General features: G+C 37.9%; 1 protein-coding gene across 3 annotated transcripts in view; it reads right to left on the bottom strand.

Annotated features, from left to right (window-relative positions):
- The window catches only part of LOC136253054 (uncharacterized), a 150,373-nt gene that overhangs the window by 47,857 nt on the left and 80,054 nt on the right, over positions 1–22,462 (bottom strand). For all 3 annotated transcript variants that reach the window (XM_066045636.1, XM_066045637.1, XM_066045635.1), the window contains exon 7: positions 6,965–7,069. In XM_066045636.1, the coding sequence (XP_065901708.1) occupies positions 6,965–7,069 (105 nt within the window). The remainder of the gene's footprint in view (positions 1–6,964; positions 7,070–22,462) is intronic.

The raw sequence follows: 22,462 nt of genomic DNA on the forward strand, positions 1-22,462 counted from the left end.
ATATGTAGTGGCAAACAGTTCTGGCATTACCATCACTCCATAAAGGTTTGACAGCTGGCCTATGTAACAAAAGTTATTTAGAGACATGAACTGACTATAGTGTAGTATATATAATAGTTAGACGTCAAGAACCAGGGTTCTACGGGATTTAGAAAACTCAAAGGCCCTGGGCTGTAGCGCCCGAGCGCAGCGAGGGTGCTACTAAGGGCCTGAGGGTTTTCTAAATCCCGTAGAACCCAGTGGTTCTTGACGTCTAACTTATTTAGACTACAACTCGTTATTATACCTTGAGTTGACAGCTGCTTGTAAATGGGAAATGTATGGCTAATTACTAGAAACAAGCCCTCTACACCTCCCTACATGGCGGGACCTCAGCGTGGCTGTTGCTACCCGTTTAAACGCCCATGCGTTGCCAATGTTACAGGCGCGTGCTATGTATCGAAGTATTGGACTCAGCGACTGGACTACAACTCATTGTTGCTGTTGTTGTGCCTCGACAGCTGCTTGTAAGCAAGTAATGTAGTGTTGATTAGTACAAACAAGCCCATTATACCTCCCTCTAATTCAGTACGGCTGTTACTAGCCATTTAAACGCCCATGCGTTGCCAATGTTACAGGCGCGTAATTATCGTGTTTCGTATCGCCTCAGAGCGTGGTCTCTATTGGACATGACCGTGGCTCTACGAGATTTAGAGACCACGTTTTCAGCCAATCAAATTTCAGTATCAAACTTGTTGTAGTCTAAAAACTTAATAAACTGTAGTGAACTGTTAACTACACAATATTACAAAAAAGACTATCCTGCAGTGTTGTTCAGTCAGGGTTGTACAGGAACATTTTTCAGAGTGTTGGCAAAAAGTTAACCATCACCAATCAGTCACAAACTGATTAACACCCATGCAGACACAGAGGGTCCCATTGAGAGGGCTCTTGCAGCTCAGTTCACAAGTGCATTTATATAAAGGTGTAGTGAAGTATGTTATCACTAACTAATAACCCTAATAGCTACATTTCTTTGGTTGCTATACTCCTCTACATCTAATGCATGAGCTCTAATGGATGTAACGTGATATGTCACGCTCATGTAAAAGTCTTTTTTATAATTATGCTCTGCGTACTTCATGCATGTATGCACTACAAACTTAATACAAAGATTACAACATAAACTGTTGATATCCACAAAGCGAAACTTCATATATTGAAGGAATTGGGATGTCCACTCTAGCAGGTATTCCCAAAAGTGTAACTTTCACTTTCAGAAGCCTTGAGTCTACCCTTAGACTACTTGATATATTAACGAAGTCTTATCTTTTAAATCCATTTAATCGTCAGTAGTAGCAACTCTCATACACCCATGCACTACAGTGTGACTGCCCTTTTACATCTGTTGCCACCTTTGAGATAAATCTTTGTCATCATGTAATTCCATGGATGTGGCATCCTCTCCACTGTTTAAACTTCAAACAGCACAGTTTCCAGTAAAATATTTGAATAAAAAATATCACATGCTAGGACTAACAGAAATAAAATTACAGGCACCTTTGGGTTTAGTACAGTGAATGGCTTGAACATTGTGGTGAAGTCTGCTGCTGCTGCAGGAAACCGTGCTGTTGCATAGTGGCTTCTTGCATAGAGGTATATAGATTTTTCAACCTGAGCAATTTGGCCCCAAAAGTGTGGAGGCCAAACATACTTGTGAAAATTGTGTAGAGGCCATAGCCTCCTAGTTCCGATGCCTCTGTTCTGATTGTAAACAAGAGAGCAAAAGACATTTGAGACCCAGTCTGGGAAAACCAGTCTTATCGCCCATGTCAGCAGATTCGATTTTTCACCCAGGACACAAAGCTACGTGAATAAACTATCTAATTCCACAGTCAAAATCAGCTATACTTAAGTGAGCTGGCTGCTTTTCCCAAGCCCAGTGGCAAACCATACATGTGGTGTGGTGCCTTAATGGAGCTCTGGTCAGCCTGGAGATGACTGTATGTGACTGTACAGCTCTGTGGTGTTGAATAAGTACCTCTGCTATGAATTTCCTTTCATTTCAACCCATTTTGAGACCTCAATGGCCCAAAACTTGGCATAATTCATCCCTGCACCTTCCCTTTCAATTTTTGAACACCATATTTCCCGCTTTCCAGGCCCTCCGCCTCCCACCCCTTTTGAAGCTAGCCTGATACAGTCAACCTTGGTTAAAAACTATCTAAAATGGTGGGAAACTTAGTTGTTGGCTACTTGCATAGTGGATTCCCTGGAAGGTAATGAATAGGTGTAAAACGTGTGAAAATTTGGTACACATTACTTCAACAAAACAAGCTATAACACACTAAATACTTAAAATTGGCATTTTTCCATACTTTAAATAGGTGATAAGACTGGTTTTCCCATACGGGTCACATTTTACAATGTGTATTATGAAACTGAATATGTGCTGTTGTGTACACATCTTCACAAAACACTATATAGTGATATAATAGCTCACATGGTAGCAGTGAAATTTGGGGTTTGGTGGTGCACTGAAATATCAGTTTGAAAGCAGCAAGAGTGGTATTAATGTTAATTATCAATGCTATTCTGAGTTTACATACTTGTTCATAGGTATCGAGTAATGGATGTTAATATATGGCTGCTTTGGCTCAAATTACATGTTTCTATAGCAATGGTTGCCGATAACTACTATCTAATACAAAACAGCCAAGCTGTAAAATTCACCTGAATTGTCATTATTAAAATTTTTACCATTAACCTACCATCACAGCCATTTCTTGACCGCCACTTTGGATTTCACATCTTTTTTCATCATAGCCTTTTTGAGGGCTGCACACTTTTTTTTACAGCTTGGCTGTTTTGGATTCGATTTTATTTCTTTTTGTATTTGTATACCCCAAGGCCAGCTTTGGGACTTTTTAAACTAATTTTTTTTCTTTACCACAGGAAGAAGAAAAGATGAAGTAGATGTACTTCAAATATTTTATCAGTAAATGTACAAATTATATATATAATACATATATTGATTACAGAAATCTCCATGGTGGTTTCTTTGTAACTGAACACTCTACAAAGTAACTTCTTCTAGATGCTCTCTCTACAGGGTGAATTGTTTGTAGCTGAACGATCTACAAGGTAACTTCTTCTAGCAGATCTCTCTAGAGGGTGATTTGTTTGTAACTGAATTCTGTACAGGTGATTTGTTTGTAGCTGAGCTCTTTACAGAATGGTTTCCTTGCAGCTGAACTCTCTACAAGGTAACTTCTTCTAACTGATCTTTTTACAGGGAAATTTGTTTGAGGCTGAATTTTCTACAGGGTGATTTCTTTGCAGCTGAACTCTCTACATGGTGGTTTCTTTGTAGCTGAACACTCTACAAGGTGGCTTCTTCTAGCTGATCTTTCTACAGGGTGATTTGTTTAAAGCTGTACTCTCTACAAGGAAACTTCTTCTAGCTGATCTCTCTACAGCGAGATTTTATTTGTAGCTGAACTCTCTACAGGTGATTTGTTTGCAGCTGAACTCTCTACATGATGGTTTCTTTATAGCTGAACTCTCTACAAAGTAACTTCTTCTAGCTGATCTCTCTACAGGGAGATTTGTTTGTAGCTGAACTCTCTACATGATGGTTTCTTTGTAGCTGAACTCTCTACAAGGTAACTTCTTCTATTGATCTCTCTACGGGGCGATTTGTTTGTAGCTGAACTCTCTACATGGTGGTTTCTTTGTAGCTGAACTCTACAAGGTGAATTCTTCTAGCTGAACTATCTCTTTCCATAGTTGCATGAACTCCCTACAAGGTAACTTTTTCTAGCTGATCTTTCTACAGGGTTAATTGTTTGTAGCTGATCTCTCTACAGGGTGACTTGTTTGTAGCTGATCTCTATACAGGTTACTTGTTTCCAGCTGATCTCTTGAATTCTCTTCAGGGTGACTGCTCTATTAGGATAACTGCTCTATTAGAGTATCTCGATCTCGCACTTGCTGCACTAAGTTGGATTTCGTGTTATAACTCCGTGGCTTTAAGTCTGATTCTTCTACATCATTGATGGGCCTTTCTAAGATGATTACTCCATCTGTACAATGATTTTCAAAGCATTACCCCAAGCGGTTTATCTGGTAGGCGTGGAAAGCAGTCGTTTTTTTATTAGCTAATCTCGATTGCATAATTGTTACACACTGTTGGTTTTTTCGTTGTATCTTCCTGGTTTTTAGCTCGATTTCTTTCAAACCACAAAAGGTTTGAGGTTTGATAGTTAACCTATTTATCCACCGATTTTCAGCTTCTTGCCATACGCAGTTTACCCTGTAGGCATGACAACATATTGGTGCTATTTTTCGTGAATAATCACTCATAACTCTTTGCCTGTTTATCGTATTCCAGCCAAAGTTTGCGCCTTTATACCCCCCTCCTTTCTGTGCCAAATTTCAAGGCAATCAGATATGGTGTTCACGTTTTATAGCAGTTTTTGTAAGTGTGCGACAAGAGGAAGAAAAAGAAGAAAAAAAACCAAGAAACTAAGCCAATTTTTGAAGTCGCATATCTCGGGAACACGTGAAGCGATTTTGCTCAAATTTGGAATGTGGAGTGCTAAAATTGGAGGGCATGTACACAGCAAAAATCGTCTTGTTTCATCAAGGAAGCACAGAGCTACGGAGGTGCGAAAATTGCGTTTTCTTTCTTCTTGTCAATATACTCACGAGTGTTGCGCGCCGGCTTCTTGGGCCGCACGACACACTACTGTGTGTCTTGATACATGTTTAAAATTTAAATAGCAACCCATTACCAAAGAAATGGCTATTCAAGTAAAATTAAGTTTGGTCCATAGTACTTGTGCATGCCCTTGACTACTACTGGGTTCACAAAATTTCACATTGCTGTGGGGATTAAATTTACAGTGCTTAGACTTTAACCGTTCTATCAAGACACACGGTAGTGTGTCGTGTGGCCCAAGAAGTCGGCGCGCCACACCGTGAGTATATTAACAGGAAGAAAGAAAACACAATTTTCACACCTATGTAACTCTGTGATCCCTACTCCGATTAGAACCAAATTTGCTAGAGCCGTGCTGCCCGGTTAGGGGAGTCTACATACCAAATTTGAAGTAAACTGCTCCGGCCATTTCCAAGATATGAGTGAACAAAATTTCGTTTTAATTTCTTCGTTTTATTCTTCTTCAGATTCATCTTCTTCATTTTGCACACTTCCAAAATTCGCCATAAAACACGAATTCGTGCTCGGATTAGGCTGAAATTTGGCACACTTAAAGGGCTCATTAAGGAGGATCTCCGTACCAACTTTGGTAGGATTCCGATGAACATTCACGAAGTTATTACTGATTATTTGCGTAAAATAAGGTCGAGGGTCTGTCACGCCCACAGGGTAAACCCCTTGGAGGAATCAGTTGAAAATTGATATGTAGATGGAGCAACCATCGTAAGAGTGCCTTTTTGTGGTTTGAAAGGAATCGGGATAAAGACCATGGAAATATGACACAAAACCCAACCCGTGTAACCTGTGTCAAAATTACGCGATCGATTTTTATGAATAAAAAAACTATAAGTTTTTGTGACTACCAGGCAAACCGCTTAGAACAACGAGCTAAAAATCAGTATGTAGCTGGAATAATCATCATAGAAAGTCCTTGCAGTAGTACAGAAGAATCAGATCACAAATCACTGAGTTATAATTCGAAAGGCAACTACGTGTAGCAAATGTGAGATCGAGATACTCCAAATAGAACAGTCACCCTAATAAAGCATTCAGCTGCGTTTATAATTTACTCAATTATATTACATTGCAAATTATTCTGTAGGGAATTCAGCTACAAATAAGTCATCCTGTAGTCAGATCAGCTAGAAGAAGGTACCTAATAGAGAGTTCAGCTACAAAGAAGCCATCATGTAGAGAGTTCAGCTGCAAACAAATCACCCAGTAGAAAGTTCCACTATGAACAGATCACCCTGTAGAGAGTTCAGTTAGAAACAAGTCATCCTGTAGAGAGATCAGCTAGAAGAAGTCACCTTGTAGAGAGTTCAGCTACAAAGAAACCACCATGTAAGAGAGTTCAGCTGCAAACAAATCACCTGTAGACAGTTCAGCTAGAAACAAGTCACTCTGTAGAGAGATCAGCTAGAAACAAGTCACCCTGTAGAGAGTTCAGCTAGAAGAAGTTACATTGTAGAGAGTTCAGCTACAAAGAAACTACCATGTAGAGAGTTCAGCTGCAAACAAATCGCCCTGTAGAGAATTCAGCTACAAACAAATCACCCTGTAGAAAGATCAGCTAGAAGAAGTTACCTTGTAGAGAGTTCAGCTACAAACAAATCACCCTGTAGAGAGTTCAGCTACAAACAAGTCATCTGGTAGAGAGATCAGCTAGAAGGATCACCTTGTAGACAGTTCAGCTACAAAGAAATCACCCTGCTTCATCTTTTCTTCTTCCAAAGAAAAAATGATAGGTTAAAAAGCCCTAAAGCTGGCCATAGGCCAGCTTTGGGGTATACAAATACAAAAAGAAGTGAAATCTAATCCAAAACAGCCAAGCTGTAAAAAAAGAGTGTGGCCCTCAGAAAGGCTATGGTGAAAAAAGATGTGAAATCCAAGGTGGCACCAAATTCACCTGAATTGTTGTTATTAAAATTTTTACCATTAACCTATCATCACAGCCATTTCTTGGCCGCCACCTTGGATTTCACATCTGTTTTCACCATAGCCTTTCTGAGGGCCTCACTCTTTTTTTACAGCTTGACTGTTTTGGATTAGATCTATATTAATGTATTATGCATATAAAAGTTCATTGCAACTTGTTTCATCACATGAATTTACAACTGTATTTCCCAATTATGTTAAAATATCTAAAAACATCATTGTTCCATCACCTACTACTGGTAAACATCACACATTCACTACATGTGTACAACCCTCACTACTACTATCAGTCCCACATTGACAATAACCATATAATGTACTAACCGGGTCAGTAGTGTTCACATCAATGTATCTGGTGTTTATTAATTTCTCCAGAGTAACAACATCACCTCCTTTAGCTGCTTTTTGTAGTTGATAACGTTCTGACTTCTGTAATAATAACATCATGACAACACAAACATCAAAAGGATCACATGACAACAAGCACCACACATGTAAAATTTTCTGTGTACATATCATTAAAGTAGTAGCATGGAAATCCACTAGAACTGATACCAACAAAAACCAATTATAGCTGCTAGTGTAAGGATGATATTGAATTTTATAGCCTGGTAGGAGACATACAACAAAGATTACTGAAGAAAGGGAGATCATCACCTGATGTGTAATTTTAATCTTGATTTTAGTCTCTACACCAACAATGTCTAATACCGTATAGAGGGAAACTTTGGCGGGGGTAAACTTTGGCGAAATTGGCGAATTGCAAAAATTCGCCAAAGTTTAAATTCGCCAATTACTCAGCAACAAAGAAAATTTTCCTCACGTGCAGAGCCACGTTGCGCACGTAAGATGTCTATTCTCAAGTACTACAAACTCAAGCCTGGATCGAAAGTGACATCAACTCAGATATCGACGTCGAAGTCATCGGAAGATATCGGCCACAATATACCGGATCCTAATGGGACTTTGAGTAAGAGCGTTCCGTCTTCAGCGATAAGAATGGCAAATGATGGAGTCCTTAAACTAGGTATTTCGAGCGCAACGGCCAGCAATTACAGTGGTAAACCAAGACCAAATGGATATTTGATGTTAACATCAACCCAACGATGTGAGATTGGCAAACGAGCAGCTGCACATGGAGTTACCGCATCACTTCGGTATTACGCGAACAAGTATCCACGCCTTCCACTAACAGAAACCAGTGTAAGAAGGTTTAAAAACCTTTATAAGGAAGCAGTCAAGAAGAAACTTGATGAAGTTAAAAAAGCTCAGGCTTCCAGTGCCCAAGATACAACCGACAATCCTGATTGTGTAGTTCACGAGTTGCCTCGTATGAAAAGTGGCAGGCCTTTATTGTTGCGGGACGAATTAGATGGCCAGGTACAAGAGTATATCAAAGAATTGCGTAGTCGTGGAACCGCAGTGAGTAGTAGTGTAGTGATTGCTGCTGCTGAGGGAATTATTATGAATAAAGATGCTAATATTCTGTGTGAAAATGGTGGGATCAAGTTGACTGAAGAATGGGCAAAATCCTTACTGAAGAGAATGGGCTATGTCAAAAGGAGAGCATGTAGCAAGGCAAAAATTGATGTGGAGCATTTTGAAGAATTGAAAAGAACATTTTTGATGTATATTACAAACATTGTAAGCATGGACGAAATTCCACCACAGTTGGTCATAAATTTTGATCAGACAGCAATCAATTATGTCCCCACACCATCTTGGACAATGGAGAAGGAAGGAGCAAAGAGGGTAGAAATGATGGGGATAGATGACAAGAGACAGATAACAGCAGTTTTTGGTGCATCCCTTTCAGGTGACTTCCTGCCACTTCAGCTTGTATACGAAGGAAAGACAACACGATGCCTTCCAACTTACAGTTTTCCCTCAATGTGGAACATTACTTATTCGGCCAATCACTGGTCGAATGAAGAAACAATGAAGGAATATATGGAGATGGTCATTTTTCCATACATCAGGAAAATTAAAGAAGATCTGAAGCTTCCTGATGAACAGGGTGCACTTTTAATTTTTGATAACTTCAAAGCACAGTGTACGTCAACCATTTTAACACTACTGGATAGCCACAATATCAATGTAGCCCTAATTCCTGCAAACTGCACTGACCGGTTACAGCCGCTAGACCTCAGTATTAATAAGCCAGCAAAAGATTTCCTTCGTAAGCAATTTGAAAGCTGGTACGCGAAACAAGTTTGCTCACAGTTAGATGAAGGAAACCAGAGTGAAGGTGTTGATTTGAGGCTCAGCACTATGAAGCCTTTGGGTGCAGAATGGATGGTAGCATTCCATAGCCATATCAAGAAAAACTCTGATATGGTGCGGAATGGATTTAAGGAAGCTGGGATTTTTGACTGCCTTTGAACAATATTTTATTGATTGGTTATATTATTATTGTATTATTTACAAATCAATGAAAATAATTATGTGATTGATACATATATGATGCAAAAAGAGTTCGTATATATTATCTTATGGGATAGAGTGTCTAGTTTTGTTCCCATCATTTGCAAGGGAATAAAGACATTTCTCCTTTATTTAGGCAGGTGACTAAATGGCTCCTTAGCTCTTCTTGAACAAACTTTATTTTGCCTGGCTGTTTCTCAAATGCTATGGCAGTAGCAAACGCAATAGCAAATAGGCCACAATCAGCACCTCCCTTTTGCTTTTGACAACGGGCAAACTTCACAACTACTTCTGTAGAATTCCACTGGAATAAATTCACGATGACTCTTTCCATTTCCTTATCAGGGTAGGTAAACAAGGAATCATACACTTTTACGTGGCCAATGGTGCAATTTTTAGTTGAGGCAACAACCCAATGATGTCTACCTTTACAGAAGATTATCTGCACCTTATCTCTGACTGTTTTCTCCGTTAGTGCACGCTTTTTGTCTTGAAGCAGTGTAGATGTAAACCCATTCAGATTGGGAAACTGTTTTTTCAATAATTGCTGTGCCAAATTGATCTCTGTGTCAGTTAATTCTTCTCCCATTATAATATGTTCTGAGTCTATAAGCTTCAATCTTTTCTTTTGTGGAGACACATCATGCTCAGTGGCTTGACCTGACAAATCCAAGGATAAATCTACCACAGGTGTTAACTCAGCTCTGCTGTGGACTACAATTTGATCCTCAGTAGCTCTGTCTTGGACCTCTACAACTTGGTTGTCAGTAGTAAATTTGTCTTGGATCTCAACAGCTTGATCTTCAGTAGCAGAGTCAATGGTATCCCTAATTGAAAGTGTATCCATTGCAACAACAATGGATAAGGTTGCTTCGAGACGCTTTCTTGTCTTTTTTGCTTCCTTTTCACTTTCAATAGAAAAATCTAATTTACATGGAATCTCGAGACCACCTTGTTCCAAATCTGAGGAATGACGGCGGCTGCCATTTACGCGGCTAATTATTGATCCACCTCGTCTAATAAATATTGAACATATTGGGGATATGTCAATAGGGACATGTCCTACAACAGTTGAGACTCCAGAAATTACTTTCGTCATGGCCACCGCATGGGGATCGTGTGAATTTCCTGGCTCACGTTTACAGTTCAGTTCTTCCCCGATATATGGATTGCTCCATATAGTCTGATAAACATGGTATCCACGAATCTTCGAATCAATAGAAAATCTGAAGACAGACATCATGAACATCTTCAAGATCGTTAACGACAAGCCGATTGAAACAATTAGAACAAAATAATGTTTTACGGAAACTCGTACGTGCGGTACCAGTAAAGCAGTGCACGATCCTTCAGTGCAGCACGCGACCAACGTGTTATTATACTGTCGTATGAAAATCGTTAATATAACAAAATGTTAATGTATGTTCGGCTATATTAGTCCAGGTCACTTGGCGATTTACAGGTATTTTAAAATATTATGATTATGATTATTATTAATGCGCGACGGGTTGCACTCGTGCATAATATGGATCCCGTATACGGAAATTCAACGCGATCAAAATCCAGCGTGTGTGATCTGTGAATTCGCCAAAGTTTATTTCGCCAAATGGATTTCTGGTGGCATTTCGCCAAAGTTTAACCCCGCCAAAGTTTCCCTCTATACGGTATATGGATTAAGTTTACATATCTCCTTGTTTCAGCACTTTATAATGATCCCTGCTAGCTTGTAAAATTTTCATACATGTCAGCTAACTTTTGTAACTTATTATTAATCACTACTGAAGTGTGCCATCAAAGATAAGTATGGCATAATTATGAATTATTACAAGTACAGAAAAAAATAAAGTAGGGACCATAGTACACTGATAAAAAGTACTGAAATAAGCTGGAGTAGTGCACAATATTAAATTACAGTATGTTATGGTATGGTGCTCATGCGTGGAGGGGTCTGTAATAAGAATAAACCACTGAGTTTGGCTACTTTGTATGTTCATGTGTATCCTTCGTGCCATGCTGAAACCTGTCACGTAACAAATCGGGGGCTTGCCTGGTAGCACCAGAAGACTAGTCATTTAAAGATTTTGGTCGCAGAGATATTTGTTTTCTACTTTCACTACTCCCTCGTGTTCACCCTGTCCGATTCTAACCATAAGTTTTTAATTCTTAGTACCAGGAACATATTCCAAACTAAATAAGAAACCAAAACTTTAAATTGTGACAATTTTTTCTCAAAAAAAACAGCAAATTTTATGTGATGTACCAAATTTTACCCTTGTGAAAGAAACATGGTTCCTACACTTGTAGGGCAGCATTAAGAAATTTTGTAGGAAATATTCCTGCACTGTTGAGTTTTGTAAGAAAGATTCCTACACATGACATAATGTATTGGAATAATTCATATAAGTGTAGGAATTATTCCTACATTTGTAGGAACAATTCCTACACTTGTAAGAATGATTCCTACACTTGTAGGAATTATTCCTACACTGCAAGAAGAGTCTTACACTTTGTGCCAAGTGTAGGAATCTTTCTTACAAAATTCAACAGTGTGGGAATATTTCCTACAAAATTCTACAAAAATTCTCAATAAAGCACTACACGTGTAGAAACCATGCTTCCTACACAAGTGTAAAATTCCTTCCAGCACTTTATCTCAAAATTATGATTTCTTATTTAGTTTGGAATATGTTCAGGCGAATGGTACCCCAACAGGTGTGAAAATTTGTACAGTTGGAGTTGTTGTTTGTGTGTCTTGTCTAGGCAGGATTTGCTGTGTTATCGGTGCCAGTGTGCATTAGTTGGAATTACAAATTTGTAGTCTTAGACAAGTCATTCTCTTCGTCATTACTCTCATCGTTCCTATTACGTTGTTGTAGAGTGGATAATTATGTCGTCCTCAGTAGACTCTTTTGTGAAATCGCCTAGTCTGTTGTCCTAAAATCAGGTGGGGTTGCTCTCCCTTGCTCAACACTACAAGTTGGAAGCCACTCAAGCTATGAAACAAAAGTGAAATTCGAACAATGATCATAGAGTATTTAGTTGAGGAAGAGATCATGTCCGAAGATGAAATACCATCACCCATGGATGCTATTGAACTGAAGAGGCTAGAACTGCAAGACAAGGAGCGTGAAGCCCAGTTGGAGATGAAAGAGATGGAATTACGAGAGCAGGAGCTTGCTCTGTAGTTGAAATTTAAGGAACTCGAAATTGCAGTAGCTTCTACAGCTCCACCTGTACCTACCAGTCAACAGGCGGAATTGATGTGACTAAGCAAGTACGGTTTGTCCCACACTTCCAGGAGACAGAGGTTGATAAATATTTCCTGCATTTTGAGAAAATTGTGTCAAGTCTGCGTGACCTAAACAAGTTTGGACACTACTCCTTCAGAGCTCTCTGTAAGGTAAAGCACATGAAGCCTATTCAGCCCTATCGATAGAACAGAGTTCTGACTATGACACAGTGAAACACTCTATTTTCAAGGCCTATGAGCTTGTTCCTGAGGCCTACCGACAGAGGTTCCAAGCCACCCAGAAGACAGATACTCAAACCTTTGTGGAGTTCACAACTTTTTTACCCAGAATTTTGTAAGGCCGCACTTTTTACAGCTTGGCTGTTTTTGTGTGGATCACTTAATACTTAACATAGCTAATAATGGGTGGTTCTATGTGTAACTTGTCCTTACAATACATCATCATTACATAATTGTGTAATTGTTTAGTATATACCACAATAGTAGGAAAGTGTAGCTAATAGTAACACTGGTAATATGGGTAACACTGATAACATGGGTAGCACTGGTAGCATGGGTAGCACTGGTAACATGGGTAACACTGATAACATGGGTAGCACTGGTAGCATGGGTAGCACTGGTAACATGGGTAACACTGATAACATGGGTAGCACTGGTAGCATGGGTAGCACTGGTAACATGGGTAACACTGATAACATGGGTAGCACTGGTAGCATGGGTAGCACTGGTAACATGGGTAGCACTGGTAGCATGGGTAGCACTGGTAACATAGGTAGCACTGGTAGCATGGGTAGCACTGGTAACATGGGTAGCACTGGTAACATGGGTAGTACTGGTAGCATTGGTAACATGGGTAGCACTGATAACATGGGTAGCATGGGTGGCACTGGTAACATAGGTAGCACTGGTAGCATGGGTAACACCGGTAACATGGGTAGCACTGGTAGCATGGGTAGCACTGGTAACATGGGTAGCACTGGTAACATGGGTAGCACTGGTAACATAGGTAATACTGGTAACATGGGTAGCACTGGTAACATGGGTAGCACTAGTAACATGGGTAGCATTGGTAACATTGGTAGCACTGGTAGCATGGGTAGTACTGGTAACATGGATAGCACTGTTGACATCAGTAGCACTGGTAACACTGGTTGCAATGGTAACATGGATTGCACTGCATGTGTAGCACTGGTAATATGGGTAGCACTGGTAACACGGAAAGCACTGGCAATATAATAGGTAAGTTGGATACACTATGCACAGTATCATGAGTGAAGTTGACATAGGTAATACAGGTGTTATTAAATAGGAATTATGGCCAATGATTATTGTATTGTAATACAGCAATATGTACCCACGCTACCAGTGCCCATGTTACCAGTGCTACCCACTACCCACTCATGCTGAGGTTGGTAGTTCACATTATAACTCCCCTGCCCAGCTGCAGGAAGCCGACTAATTGCCACTACATTCTATATGTTTGTGCATACAATTGTGCAATGTTATGTTTTCAAGCATTATTATTTCGTTGTATATTATCTTTATTGCTTTAGTGGCAATACCAACATCTCACATATTTGAAAGTGCAGTTCTACCTGAATGGACATGAGTGTATCTATAATACAGGATCTTGCTAAGACGAAAAGCAAATACCACATGGCTATATTGATAGTGTGATATTGTGATATTCAACCATGAGGGTGATAGCAATACATTATTACTGTGATAGTAATGATAAGCACTAGTGTGGATAGGCACTAGTGTGGCATGTTTTTATCAGCAGTCTCATGTCTGTGCTTTCATCTAAGTGCATACAAATTACTGCTACAGTAAAAAATAGACTGCTAAAAGAAGTAGTTAAGACAAAAAAAATTATTACAACTGCCATCTTTATAATTATTTAAAAAGTGGACCAATCTTGGTGGGAGTGTTCATAAAATAAAAATAAATAAAAGTCACTTTCCACTTGGTAAAGTAACTGACGAACCATTGGGATGCAATTATAAGGGATTGAAAATTTTTGAGTAAAGTGCTAATAGTTATACACTTGAAAGAAAAAGCCAACAAACAGAATGGCTACACATTTAGTAGTGTGAATGGAGCCTCACATAACAACAGGTAATAGTTCACCCATGCACTTCAATATTATAGAGATTTAGACTATTACATACGTATGCCAACACTTAGCCATCCACAATGCAGTAGCGAATGTTTAGTCGGTGTATCATGGGAGCAAAGTGCTTTTATTAAAAGACATTTAGCACAATGCTAAATCTTGAAACAGTGTCATTAGTTAATACCCCACCTCACTTTTAATCTACCATTGGATCCATAGCATATTTTATTATCTGTGTAAGGATACATCTTTGGTACCCTTTTATACTACCTTAATCATCATAAGTTAAGCACTTGTAACAAATGGGTTCACAATGTGATTATAGGCTACATCTCATGCCCAAGTTTGAGTAACTGGTTAACAACACCTTTCTTACATACTAAGCAACTCCAAAAAGTATCGCTGGCAGAATTGCAACATTGTAACTGCTTTTAAGTCTTACAACAACCTAAAATATATTTCAACCATGAAGACTATGCTGAGTGCTGCTTCACACATAATGTTATTTCAACTACAACTCAAGAGTGCTCTCTCCTCTTCCTTTTAGATGGTGAATCTGAACTTGTTTGTGCCTCTCCCCTTGTCTCCTTCACCCCCTGTTTATATGCCTGGTTAATGATTATTCATAGGAGCATGAAATATTGGTACAGGGCCATAATGCTTGGGTGGAAAGATACTTCATTACTGTCTTTCTGTGGCCCTCTAAGTTGGTCTAATTTTGGCATAAATGAAATATAGATCCCAAAATAGTCTGTTTTGCACCTAAGCATTATGTTCTTTTCTTGCTGGCTAGGCAGTTTACCACTACTTGCCTAATTTAATAGGCCCCCTTCACCTGTACACCTACCAAACCCACACCCAACATGTTGACTGGATGCTTGCTTCCTTCAGAATCTACCTCATGTCCAGGCACTGTGATAGAGGAGGGTATAAAGGCAAGGAATAATATTAATGTTGTAATGACTCCTACTGTTTTTTGGGAAAACCGGTATCCAATATATTTTTACCATGTTTTACTGATAGTTAACTGATACATTTCTGCAAGTTATACTTGTGTATATATTCCACCAAAAGTAGTGCTAGTAAAGCCGGCCAATGCTGATATTGTACACTTAAAGTTGGTAGTCAGACAAGAGCAGCCTAAACCATCACTGTTTATCTTTGTGGTTTCTACAAAACATCAACTCAAGTAGTACCAGAGCCTTGGGTGTCTGGATTCAGTGGAATGGAATGGTGGAATAGAATGATGGACTGGAATGGTAGACTGGAATGGATTGGTACTTAGGTAATTTCAGTTAGTAGTCACTGCTAAAGACCATCTCTTTACAAAGATCGTTTTATTGTTGTTTAGAGTGATATATCCCAAAAAGACAGTCTTATCAATGAATTGTGCACCACATGTTGTGTCTAGAAAAGCCAGAGGGATATCTGATTTATTATAAAATACAATAATAGCTATCCCATACAGAAACAGCTTGGCTATATACAAAAAAAGACGATGCATCCACAAAACTAAAAGCAATGCAACTAATGGAGCTAACATTTGGTGTAGCCAAGAAATGAATGTTAATTATACTAGCAACTAAAAAATCTTGGTCTTTTATCATTGACTTGTGTAGTCTGCTGCATTCCTAATTAATTCCCTGTAATTGGTACCTTTTCCAATTGTCATTATAGAGGAGAAAAAGGCAGCTAAATTACTAGCAAATTAGAGTTAAAGGTAATTACTTAGAAATGCAGCAACACTGTACTTAGTCAGTGATAAAGAATCAAATTTTTAAAAATTATAGCCAGTTAGTTGCCGGTAAGACATTCATTTCTTGTACTCACCAGATAATGATATCTGGTTAGGCCATGATATCTGGTGAGGCCAAGAAATGAATGTCAATACTGGCAACTAACTGGCTATAATTTATAAAAATTATTCTCCTGTAGTTGTCAGTTACTTTTAGTTTGATAGACATGTTGGTTTTGTGCAGCCAAACTGATTTTGCATGGCTGTATTACAAATCAAATATCACTCTGACTTTTCTAGGGCATGTGGCACACAACTGATCAATAAGACCATCCTATGAGGGTACACTTTAAAACAACAAGATAGCAGCAATTTAAACATAAAAGTTAAACAGTGTTTATAAAGAGGTGGTCTTTGTTAGAAGGTGGTCTTTATAAAGAGGTGACTAGTAATTGAAATTATCTAAATACTGTTCCATTCCACCATTCAATTCCACTCAACCATTCCATTCCATTCCACCATTCCATTTCACTGAATCCAGATGCCCCAGAGCCTTTGACACCAGCCTTCTGGTGATGCTGCAGCTGCTGCTGCTAAATATACCAATAATCTGCTGGCCACAACCCATTACAACCAATTTCCAATTATAGTAAAAACAGCTAATTATCGGCTTCTAGCAATCACCAGGTTCTAGCAATTACCGATCCGATTAGTAAAACTCTAGTATATTTGTACTTTCATGTGCTGACTGAACTTCTGGGATTCTTTGTACACAATACTGTTTTGTAAAATGATGAATCATTCCTTACCACCATACTTTTAAGCAAATCTAGACTCTTGAACTCCTGTAAGTCTCATTGTATGATTTGTGTTGGATTGAGCAGCAGTTTACAAATAGACTTCATTGGCATCCTGAATCAAAGCTAGTGTTATTACTTGAGATATAGGCTTGTCTGGGTCTAGAAGTTTCTTTGACACTTGTTCAGAATATTGATGAAGAGTTATGAGATATATACCACCATACTGCTGTGTATGTACATGCCCACACTAAGTACATTTGACAACCATATAATTCAATATTTTGTATAATAGAATGTCTTGACATAAATTTAGGAATCATTTATTTGAACTATATACAAAATTATAAACCCTTCAAAATAACCCACTCTATGGAATACTGGTACTCTTAGCATTACTGTACAAGTACAAGGAAAAATTAAAATTTGGCTAGGTTGGGCAATATTGAACTTGTGACATGCGATTATTACATGAGGCGCTTATTGAAATATTGCATGTGAAAATTGAAACACAACCACAGAGTGTGACAAGCCAGAGTCCATATATCTGCTTGTTTTCATTGAGAATTAGGTTAAAAGCACAATTTCTTTGCTAACAAGGTAACAAACTGGCATAGTTAGCCATGATATGCATGAACTGTATCAAATGTGAGGCCTAGATCAGAGATGCAAAATAGATAATAAATGCAATAATTATTGCAATTTGCGATAAATGTTGCCTATGTGATAATATTACAAAGGTAAAAACTAGCATCTTGCCATAATAGTATTGCAAGAACTTGCTTAAGGGTCATTCCATGTCAAATCAACAAGGAATTTAGGGTCACCTCTCGGATTTTGACGAAACTTGGTGTGTTTGTAGTACCTGTGGTGCTTATCACTCATACAAATTTTTAGCTCCATGCATTCCATAATTTCTGATTTATGGCCACAAATATTTTGAATATTTCATGAAAATTTGGGCCATCTCTAGTTACAAAATCAGCTGCAACTTTGTACTGTGTAAATATTTTTAAACACAGTTTTCACCGATGGAAGACTGTTGATTGACCTTTCCAGTGATCCCTAAATTATGGGATATCTACTTAATTATGGTTCAAAAGTACTTCATTGAAAATTTTAATCCTTTATATTTTGAAAAATGCTGCTTGAAATTTTTCAAATTCTTTTGTGAATGATGATTGGGTCATTGTCTATGTTTGATAAAATTTTTGTGGTGGGACCACCATGGGTTCAAGAGATATAATGAATTATGTTGTGGTATGTGGTGAAATTTGCAGTCTATTATTGCTGTATTGGAGTGTACACCTCCAATAACCACTTGCAACAAGGCCATGCCAAGTTTGTCTTACAGAGTGAAGGTGTCTAGGTACATTGCAACCTGTATTAGTGACCACCTGTATTGAAAGACCATCTATATTTTGTACGCTGTATAAGCTGCAGCTAATTTATACTTTAATTGGATCTTAACGTATAGCACCAAAGCATCAATCTTTTCTAGCAAATCCAAAAATGGTCCTCATTAGACAGGTTGACTATAAATGAGATCATCATGCATCCATAAACACATTAATGTTGTACCATCTCTTCAGTTATACCTTATTTATTAAGCAAAATCTTGCCATACTGCACTTACATACATATCCCCACTCTACACTATTCAAGTTACATATATGGCTGTATAGGTACAATAGTCCTCCTCAACAAGGACATCTGGGTACCTTGATAGCCTCATGATCTCACTTTATAATTGTGCGTACATTTTGGACCCAAGATAAGTCTGTGGTTTCTCAACAATGAACACTTCATCAATGGTCTAGGGAATAGAAGAGTTACACTATATACAGTAGATGCATTACTTGTACCAAGAGTTTTTATATTATTAACACTTGCTTGCACCTCAATGCGTGATTTATAGTACTGTAATTACTAAAATTAATGGTTTGTCAAATATTTTGTGTTCACGTTTTGAAGATCAGTACAGTTAAATGTTAAATATCTGGTCAACATGTTTATTTCCTACATGAGTATTTGTATGAATTTATGACTTGATCTTAAAAGTGGTCGTGAATATAAAGTAATGTAGTAATTAATTTCACACATTGAGGTACAATTAATACATGTATATGGTAAAACCCCTCCCATAATAAAGTGCTCATATTACAGAAGCCACAGAAGTATCTTGGTCTAAATGTATGTGCACCGCTAGAGTGGGAGTACAGTGTATAAACAGGTGTCCTGGTTATCAAGGTATCCAGGTATCCCTTCTGAGGAGTTCTGTTGTATGTATCTATGCAGCCACATACAGAACTTAAATATGGCTAAGTCCACTACAGTGGGATTCAACTTAATAAAGAAGGTACTTGTGAAGAGATGGTACAACATTTACATGATGTTTATGGACACATGGTGGTCAGATCTGTAATTTATAGTCAGCTTGTCTAATAAGGACCATTTTTGGATAGCTAGAAGGGTTGATGCTGTGGTGCTATACATTAAAGACATATAACTTAACTGCAGCACATAAATGGCCTTTTAATATAGGTGGTCACTAATACAGGTTGCAATGTACCTAGACACCTTCACTCTGTAAGATAAACTTGGCATAGCCTTGTTGTGAGTGGTTATTGGAGGTGTACACTCTAATACAGCAATAATAGACTGCAAATTCCACCACATACCACAACATAATTCATTATATCTCTTGAACCCATTGTGGTCCCACCACAAAAATTTTATCAAATATAGACTATGACCCAATTATTATTCACAAAAGAATTTGAAAAATTTCAAGCAGCATTTTTCAAAATATAAAGGATTAAAGTTTTCAATGAAGTACTTTTGAACCATAATTAAGTAGATATCCCATAATTTAGGGATCACTGGAAAGGTCAATCAACAGTCTTCCATCAGCGAAAATTGTGTTTAAATATATTTACACAGTACAAAGTTGCATTCAATTTTATAACTAGAGATGGACCAAATTTTCATGAAATATTCAAAATATCTGTGGTCATAAATAAGAAATTATGGAATGTATGGAGCTAAAAATTTGCATGAGTGATAAGCACCACAGGTACTACAAACACACCAAGTTTCGTCAAAATCCGAGAGGTGACCCTAAATTCCTTGTTGATTTGACATGGAATGACCCTTAAGTGATGTTGGTGATTTATTGAAACATTGCCCAACCTTAGAAGTACTTAAACAAGTAAAAAGTTGTGAGATTTCTGATACCTGCATATTTAATTTATTAGCAGATGTTGCTTAATCCCTAATTCAGTCAGTATAGAATCAGAGATTAATGTCTTCTAGTATGTCTGCAGTATACTTTTTTTTAATGGTAAATACACAAGTACAATAAACAAAACAGAAAGCTCATACAAAAATCAGTTCTTTAAGCGTAATTCCACCCTAACCAGATCCATTGGAGGTGGAATTCTGTCAAAGTGACCAGATGATGATCAAGCATCACGGATACAGGCAATAGCAGAGTGCAGCAAAGAAAGACGGCAACTGAGCCAGCCTAGAGTAACCAAGTAACTACCCCCCACTTATTGGACAAAAGAGAAGCCAGATGTTTGTAAAAGATAGTGGCTTCATTAGTCAGACCTTCAGTATACTTGAACATTTGTTAACCTTTTACATATTAAATTATAGCTGGTGAATCCATACGTAATGGTAATACAGATAACAATGGTGATATAGGTAAAAGTAAAAGTAATCCTGGCAACATGTGTAATACTGGAGACATTGCACTGTAGCTGTACAGCTGTGTATAAAAAGTGCAAATATACAATTGGTTTAGTAGCATTTCTAACTCATATGAACTTACAAATCTAGGCCCCTTTAGACAGATTGCCTTAATGGTAAGTACAGATCACTGGCCACTGAGTGATTTCAGAATTTATTCTATATTTCTTGATATGTGTGACTGGATCAGCAAAAAGGGGTCGTATAGCCTTTCCAAATTTTGCATAATTTGATGAGTTATAACTGATATGTGTTTAACTTATTGTTTTATAATTACATCCAGGAATATTACTATGTTAGAAGTGTAAAGTGAACAAATTTCAGGCTGGTACCATACTCACATGTCAAGTTATGGATTACCAAGTATATGCAATTGGAAAGGCTATAAGACTCCTAATCACAGATCTGGTCACATATACTTGCAAAGCAGAATGCAAAGTTGTAGACAAAAAAAGGAATGTTACAAATATTGTAGTTTTCTAAAACTTACAATAAATGCACCATAGACATCTCATGAGTACATCACGTGTGTATCATCTAAGGTACATATGTGATCGGATTTGACAAAACCAGGCTTCCACACACATCCAAATTTATGACTTTGAAGGACCATAATGCAGTATGAAAGTGAGCTATCAGTTTCAGATTTGGACTTGGTATTACATAAAGCAATGAACGCATTGTGTGAAAATTGTAGGGCAATAGCATACTTCAGTGTCAAGTTACTAGCAATTAAAGTCGAAGAATTGGATCTGTGCAGAAGCCTGGTTTTGTCAAATCCGGTCACATATCATGAGTACTTGAAGTGTGGATCACAAGTGTATCATTAAGGTGCACAGCTTGAGTACATCACATGTGTATCACTAAAGTACATATCATGAGTACTTAAGTGTGTATCACAAGTGTATCATTAATGTGCACAGAATGAGTACATCACATGTGTATAAGGTACACATCATGAGTACATCACATGTGTATCACTAAGGTACACATCATGAGTACTTGAAGTGTGTATCACAAGTGTATCATTAAGGTGCACATCATGAGTACTTGAAGTGTGTATCACAAGTGTATCACTAAGGTACACATCATGAGTACTTGAAGTGTGTATCACAAGTGTATCATTAAGGTGCACTGCATGAGTACATCACATGTGTATCACTAAGGTACACATCGTGAGTACTTGAAGTGTGTATCACAAGTCTATCATTAAGGTGCACATCATAAGTACATCACATGTGTTCAACTAAGGTACTCCTCATAAGTACATGAAGTGTGTATCATATGTGTATCATTAATGTATGTACAAATCAAGTGTGTGTATCACATGTATATTCATCAAAACTCTAAAAGAAGAGATGTCTACTCTGTCCTGTATGACCACATTTTATCTACAGTGGGACCTTGTTTATCTAAACCTGCTGGGGCCAAGCACTGTTCATAATTGGATAATCTGTGACTTCGATTCATCCATTAGCAGTGTTGGGCAAGTTACTTTGTAAAAATAACTAGTTACATATTACATATTACTTGCAACTGAACTATTTAGTTACAGTTACATATTACCCATAAAATAAAGTAACTGTAATAATATTACATATTATATTACTTTGTGTCCGCAGCCTTAAGCTGTCACGTGTGAAATTACCACCTTATCACGTGACATGATTGTGGTGTTGGACAATATGCAAATCTTGGTTATAAGTAAGAAGCTGGTGAATAAGCTTCATTCAGTAGGCCTCGTTAC

This window comes from Dysidea avara, chromosome 4, assembly GCF_963678975.1.
Source record: "Dysidea avara chromosome 4, odDysAvar1.4, whole genome shotgun sequence".
Taxonomy (NCBI): Eukaryota; Metazoa; Porifera; class Demospongiae; order Dictyoceratida; family Dysideidae; genus Dysidea; species Dysidea avara.